The sequence below is a fragment of the Fukomys damarensis genome, unplaced genomic scaffold (assembly GCF_012274545.1).
Source record: "Fukomys damarensis isolate Sample0158 unplaced genomic scaffold, DMR_v1.0_HiC HiC_scaffold_28, whole genome shotgun sequence".
In the NCBI taxonomy this organism is placed as follows: Eukaryota; Metazoa; Chordata; class Mammalia; order Rodentia; family Bathyergidae; genus Fukomys; species Fukomys damarensis.
In genome coordinates this window covers 3,175,744-3,183,058 of record NW_022900940.1, presented here as the reverse complement: position 1 = coordinate 3,183,058, position 7,315 = coordinate 3,175,744, and the positions used below count along the sequence as shown (strand labels likewise).

Below are 7,315 nucleotides of genomic sequence, written 5' to 3'. Positions count from 1 at the left end.
TTCTTCTGGGTGTGTGTGTGTGTGTGTGTGTTTATAGTAACAGATGTCTAGCACTTTAACCCACAGAAGGAAAATTCAAGATGCTGGGGATTTAGCTAGCACAAGGACCCAAGTTCAATCCCTGGTTCAAAAAAAAGAAAGACAATTCAAGGTTAAAAAAATAAAATTAAATGTAAAAAAAAACCCCACACAGAATCTTTTCCTTTGCAAACAGGACAGATACTGTGGAGTCAGCTGAAGACATCTTCTGGAAACAGGCAGACTTCGGGTACGCCAGGGAGCGGCTGGGGGAGATGCGTGTGCTCTGTCAGCCAGAGACCATGGTGGGTGCTCCGTTCCTTCATAAGTGAACCTTTTTACTTCATTACTTACCACTGATTATTTATCTTTTGTTTAGATTGTGATATAAAAACAAGATACGTGGCAGTAGGAAAGGAGTCCCTCACTTTCACTTGTTTGTCTCACTGTTTTATTCATCATCCCCAAATAGTTCTGCTTACTTTGGAAGCCCTGTTCTTCTCCCATATACAGCTTTTGAGTCACATTTTGATGCTGTTAAAAATACTTTTAGGTTTAGAATTCCCCCACTCCAGCATAGGCTAGAGAAGGAAAATGGGTAAACTGTGTCTTTACAAATCCCTTGCTTGCTTTGGACAGATGATGTGCCCCTACCAAGCTGTTTATGTTTGTGTAGAGCTTTATAGTTTGCAGTAAGCTTTTCTGTAGGTTGTCTACTTTGAGCCTCATAGTATTATAGCAGATAAGTAGAGAAGATATACTGATGCCACTTTTATAAAACAGAAAACAGGTTCTCAGAGACATTAAGCAAACACTCCAAGCCTACTATATTAGTTACTTTTGTCTTGCTGCTGAGACAAAATACCCAACCCCTGAAGTTAAAGGAGGAAAGGTTTATTTTAGCTCACAGTTTGTAGGGGTTTCAGTCCATAATTATCTGGCTCCAAGGCAGAGTGGGCAACAGTTCGTGGTGGTGGAAGACAGCGAAAACAACAAGGGACCTTAACAGCCTCTTTCTGCGCCTTCTACCCATCCAGACTACCAGGATTAGAGTGGTGCCAAACCAAACACTCACAGGTAGTGGTTTAGTAAGCACACACCCTTAATTCCAGCATCATGCATTCCGGATTCTGCCTCCTCCGAAAAAGACTGCATGAGGCTTTGGGGGGCCATCTGGACACAAGCCCTAACAACTGCATAGCTACCTTGTGGGAACTATGCATCTCGGTATAAAAGGCAGATCTTTTTTCTCCACTGCACTATCCTCCATAGCGTGCTGCACCCCAGTAGGTAAGAAAAATGTGTGGTCAAGAGGTGGTTTTAGGTAGTGGTATGGGAGTATAGGCTCTTGACTACAGAGATAAAATCCTGACTTGGGCAAGGTGCTCAAACTTTCTGTTTTGATTTCCTTAGCCTTAAAGCTGTGACAATTCTGTAGCACTCAGGAAGCAGGAAGTGAGATTGTGCATATAAAAAAGCTCAGTGCAGGGCCAGGGGTTTAGCTCAGTGGTGCTGCTGCCTGCCTCGCAAGCACAAGGTCCCAAGTCCAACCCCCAGTACAAAAAAAAAAAAAAAAAAAAAAAAAAAAATGCTCGGTGCAGAATCTGGCTCCCAGCAGAGGGCTTAATGCTATTTTTGATGGAATTTTAAGCACTTATGAGTAAGATGTGATATTCTGTAATTTGGTGATCCTGTGCTACAAAATCTCTGACATCTTAGGGGTCTTTAGTATCTCCAGGAACTCTGTGAAATTAAAAGAAATTAATTCACTTGCATTCAGTTCTGAATAAATACATATGTCATCGTGACTTTGGAAGGTTGGCACATGATAGAGCTATTAGCAGTTCTAGCAAAGGAAATCAGATGCGAATTAGGAGGCAGATCGTTAAATAGCACTGCCCCCGTGCACCTGGAATAGATACTCTGGGTTACTTTGCACACTTTGGTGAGAATCCAGCTCTGACCACGTGGAGAGGGCAAGGAAGGGGCCACAATCGTACTGGGCACACCTCTCCCACTGTGATTAGTAGACTGCTTTCCCGGCCACAGCTTACTTTGATGTGCTGCCAGCATTTCGTCCTTGTCTTGGTTCTTTGCTATAACAATCTGCCATAGACTCGGTGGCCCGGAAACAACAGAAATTTCTCTCTCATAGTTGTGGAGAGTAGGAGCCCAGCTCAAGGCACCACTCACACAGTCAGGTTCTGGGGAGGGTCCTCTTCTAGAATGCAACCAGCCAGCCTTGTACCCTCACACGGTGGAAAGAGGATGAGAACGTGCTCTGCGGTTTCTCTTAGGAAGACACTAATCACACTTCTGAGGGCACCCCCTTGTGCTCTAGTCACATTGAGAGTTGGGATTTCAACATGTGAGTTTCCCAGGGCCACAAACATTCAGTCCATTGTAATCTTTTACTAACTGCACAGTCCAAAATATCATGCTGGTCAAGATGAAGGCCCTGGGAAGTTGTAGGAAAAATAATAAAATAGCATTAGTTCTCTAAATAAAATCCAAAGCAGAAATGTTTTTGAAGCACACCCTCTGTCAGCACATCCAGTGTGATTGAAATAGAAACAGGCTGTGGTAGTTGACTGTTCCACTGTTTTGTTGAGTCATTTAGAAGAGGTTGCCCTCTGGTTGCTGTTGAGAGAGGACTCCCACAAGGTTCATGGGAAACTCTGTAGAAAGCGCCCTTCCAACCTTGCATTTGAATGTGTCTAGCATGTGCGTTCTTCCTTGTTTCCTTTGGCTCTGCCCGGAATGCTTTTTCACATAGCTCAGAGTAAGTAATGGTTTCTAGTGCTGCTTTTTTGGGGGATGGGGGTACTGAATTGAACCATATATACAGCTCTTAGCTTTAAAATGTGAGTTGATACAAATAGAGCATTTGTGAGTTCTTCAATGTAACATAAAAGTGTAGAACCCAAAAGTATATTTGGCTAAGTTCTATTGTGAAGGGAAGAAACCCAGAGACAGTTGCAGTGTGGGGAGAGTTTTTTCCATCATGTAGTGTACTCGCTGTTACCCTGTCTAGTGCACCACAATGTTGGGACTCAGAGGCCGTCTTTCCCTCTTGTCAACCTTATTTCAGAGTGACTCGAGCCTGGTGTGTTCCCGTTATCTTCAGTATTGCAGAGTAACCCGTCTCTACCTTGACTTAAGAAACATCAAGAGAAGTCATGACAGGTACGTACATGGTTGATGGTAAGCTCTAATAAAGGTTCGGACATATTTTCAGGTCCAGGCCTATCTCTGTTGGATTTGCTGCAGAGTGCAATGGTTGAGAGGTCAGGGAATGGGTGAGTCATGGTGACCCAGACTGGACACCAGTTGATCACATCACAAATTAGGGTCACAGGTATGATAGTTCCTTAAAGAATTCTGCTACTTTTGTTTAGGTTAATCATTTGTTTCTCTGATGCAGGGTTGAGATTTGAAGCCAGAGCCTCTTAAATTGCAAGCAAGCACTCTGCTACTGTGCTATGTCCCAGCCCTACTTTTAGATATGTTTAAAATTTTCTACTATAAATACAGAGTCTGCCCAAAAAAATGTATACATACTTCAGGAAAAGAAAAACTTGTACAATATGGGCAAAAAATGAGAACCAAGATCTGTCATGTAAAGGTCCAAGATTCGAATGATAAATGTAACTGTACTGTATACTTAAAAAGTACCAATAAACTCAATGAGAAAAGAAAGAAGAAAAACTTGTATAAATAAAATGTTTATACTGAATTTACTGAGACATCATGAGATTAATACAAGTTACCTTTGGTCTCTGCAATTACAAGAGGTGCTCAAAGTGGTGGCCAGGAGCTTCCAGACCTGTATTAATACAGTAAACTTCTGCTTGGGTAACCTCGGTCATAGAGAGTACTGCACGTGCATTTTCACTTTCTTCCCTAAGGACCAGCAGTGTGCTGGGTTTTCTGACCTCTTTGAGGGGCTCTCCTATGAGGGCAATACCATCTGTTGAAAAAACATCATACTATTTTTCTTTTCCTGAAGTGTATACATGTTTTGGGCAGACTCTGTACATTTAAGCCTTGCTTACCAGAGGGGATACATTAGGTGATTTCATTGCTGTGCAAACTCTGTAGAATGTACTCATACAAACTGTTTTTTTTTCCCCCAGTAGTGGGGGGTTGAACCTAGGACCTTATCACTGAGCTAACTCCCCAGCCCTTTTAAAAATTTTTTATTTTAAGAAAAAATATTGCTAACTCACAAAGTTGCCTGAGTCAGACTTGCAGACCACTGGGCTTACAGGCATGTGCCCCCATACCTGGCTTCACACACTGAGGTAGCTACAAAGCCACTAGGTGATATAATCTTTAGGGTTCGCGATCATCTGTGTGGCTGGCTGTTGCCTGGAATGCCATTATGGGACTCATGCCTGTCATTAAATTCCAAAGACAACTTGATTTTGGAATTTGGCAATCCCATTTAGTTACAACCCATGAGCTGGAGTCGTGAATAAAATTTTCAAACTCAACTTTTGTTTTTTAAATACATTAGATTCAAGGAAGATTTTCTCCAGAGTGGTGAAATCGGAGGACACTGTAAGCTTGACATGAACACACTGAAGTCTGAAGGTCAGCGCAAAAGCCCCCTGCAGTCTTGGTAACATTTTCTTTTACATACATATCTACATTTGCTTTTAGTTTTGGTCCTTGCAGATTTTGGTAGGACTCCAAAATGGAAAGTTTACTTATGGTGCAGGTAACTTTAAGTAAATGTTACTTAATTTGTATAAGCACAAGCTTCTAAGGAATGGTGGTTACAAGTGGATCCCTCCGGTGGAACTGAATTGAATATGTTTATAAAGTATTAGGAAATATGATAAAGCACTGTTGTTTGCAAATAAAAGGAAAACTCAGTTTAAAATTAATTTTTATCATTTTATAGTTGGCTCACATGTTTTGGGGAACACTTTCTTAGGAAAAATGAGCATGCACTGAAATACAGTGAGACCTCAGTTGTTGAATGGCCCACACTCAAACTTTCTACTACTTGAATAGCAAAGTTCGAAAAAAATATGCTCAGTGTTTGTAACTTTGTTTGAAAGTCAAACTGAGGGCAGGGATTTAGCTCAGTGGTGCTGCCTGCGGTCCTGAGTTTGATCACCAGTAGGAAGAAAGGAAGGAAGGAAGGAAGGAAGAGAAAATCAAACTGAAAATCTGACTTTAAAAAGCCTGCATGGGCCGAGAGTGAATCACACGTTGCGTCTTGAGGAGATGGACACAAAAGGGAGACGCTGCAGTCTAAGCGCCACTTTTGCCTGGACATGGTGCAGCGCCCGTGTTCGTGTATTGCAACATTCGTCACTGTGCTTTGTTGGTGTAAAATATTATAACCATGGCTCAAAAGAAGGTTAGTGATAACCAGCAGAAAAGCTAAGAGGAAAACCGAGAATCACAGTAAAGAAAGAAATAATTGTAGAATGTGTGAAAAGTCCTGGAAAAAAAATGAATTTATGAGTATCATTTTTAGACCTCAGAACCAATTATTTAGTTTTCTGTGATTTCTTATGGGAAAAATATGTTCAGTTCAGTGGACATGAATTGAGTTCGACAACCGAGGTATGTAACAAACATACAAAAGAGTATGTCGTTTGGATTCTGAAGAAGTGGACCTACCTGTGTAGCTCTTATCCAGGTCTAAATGAAGGGCATCGCCCGCACCCAGTTTCCCTCCCAGGTCTTATCCTCATCCTCCTCTCCAAAAGCTACCCTGACCTTTATCACCATTGGTTAGATTTTTGAAGTTTAAAGCTCTTTATTTTGAATTAGTCTAGACTCATGGAAGCCTAAAAATAGTACTGGAAGTTCCCATTGTACCATTAGCCCTGCTTCCAGTGATGATAATATCTCATATACCCTAGCACATTGATCAAAGCCAGGAAATTACCCGTGGCATGATATTATTAACTCAGTGTGTCTCACCGTGTTTAGATGCAGACATTTTTACAAAATGGGTCATCTATAAAATTTGCATCACTGTCTTGGTCCACATAGCCACCAACAGAATCAGGATGAGGAATTATTCTGTCTTCCAAAGGAATACACATGCCTCCTTTCATAGTCACGTAGGCTACTCTTTGTGTCTAGGGCATATTTGTATTTTTTATCTATTGCTATATAACAGATTACTTCAAAGTGTAATAGGTTGACAGCACAAACATTTCATCTCTCACATTGATTCTGATGGTCACAATTTGGGAACTGGGTAGCCAAATCTCTCTCAAGGTTCTTGTCAAGTCTTTGGTTAGGGCTGTAGCCTTTCCTAGGCTCAGTTGGACTGAGAAATCTACTTCTCAGAAGTGATGTCTTGTCACTTTTGCTGTGTTCTTTTGGATAGAGGTGAGCCCAAAATTATGCCCCATCCAAGGGGAGGGAAGTAACCTCCACTTCTTAAAAGGAGAAGTGTTAAAGAATTTGCAGACATATTTTTGAAACCACCATGATCTTCTGTTTGTGTGTTTTAAAAATAATTTCTTGGTATTTATTTTACACAAAATGTGATGTCAGAGATAAAGCATTAAAGATGACCTTTATGTTAGCTCTGGATATCTCTGGTCGCATGCTTATGATCGTCTTCAGTTTGGAAGCAGATTGTGCAGTGTCACTTCTGAAGACATTTTCTGAGAAATAGACTTCTCATTCCTGAGAGAGGCCTAGCTGCCTGCTGTCTTTCTGAGTACTAGGTGACTTTTGGAATGCCATCTTTCTTAGACTCCAGAGAGGCCACACAGTAAGAATTTCTTGGGCACATTGTTTAATTTGAGCCTCCTTAAACTACAGGAAACCCGGTTGAGACTTCCTGTTTTCTTGAGTAGATTATTTACCCAACTCCAGCGTAAGTTTCCTCTTTGTGTGCTCCGTTCCCAATTTAACCGTGTTATGTGTGGGATGATTTTAAAATCTCTTTAATGTTAAGGTGGATATGAAATTATATAAATGACAGTCGGTTTGAGAGGCTACATGTCTCATACAAATGCTTTCACATACTAGAAATAAAGTTTACCCAATGAACAGATAGAGCCTAAGTTATAATAATCACTTTGAAATTATATCCCAATTCATCATTCCAGGTTTGCTGAGCTACAAAGCTATACTCAGCTCAACTTTAGACCTATAGAAGATGCTAAATGTGACATTGTTATTGAAAAACCGACATATTTCATGAAATTAGATGCAGGTAAGAAGCTAGTTTTTCTGTTACTTATGTTGGTTAATATATAATTTTTATATGTATACAATTTATATACAGAGTGTGTGTGTGTGTGTGTGTGTA

At 40.7% G+C, this 7,315-nt stretch overlaps 1 protein-coding gene across 2 annotated transcripts in view; it reads left to right on the top strand.

Moving 5' to 3' along the window:
- Nucleotides 1–7,315, top strand: part of Eogt (EGF domain specific O-linked N-acetylglucosamine transferase) — a 35,983-nt gene that overhangs the window by 5,947 nt on the left and 22,721 nt on the right. For both annotated transcript variants that reach the window (XM_010635853.3, XM_010635861.3), the window contains exons 5-8: nt 215–323; nt 3,110–3,204; nt 4,538–4,642; nt 7,113–7,219. In XM_010635853.3, the coding sequence (XP_010634155.1) occupies nt 215–323; nt 3,110–3,204; nt 4,538–4,642; nt 7,113–7,219 (416 nt within the window). The remainder of the gene's footprint in view (nt 1–214; nt 324–3,109; nt 3,205–4,537; nt 4,643–7,112; nt 7,220–7,315) is intronic.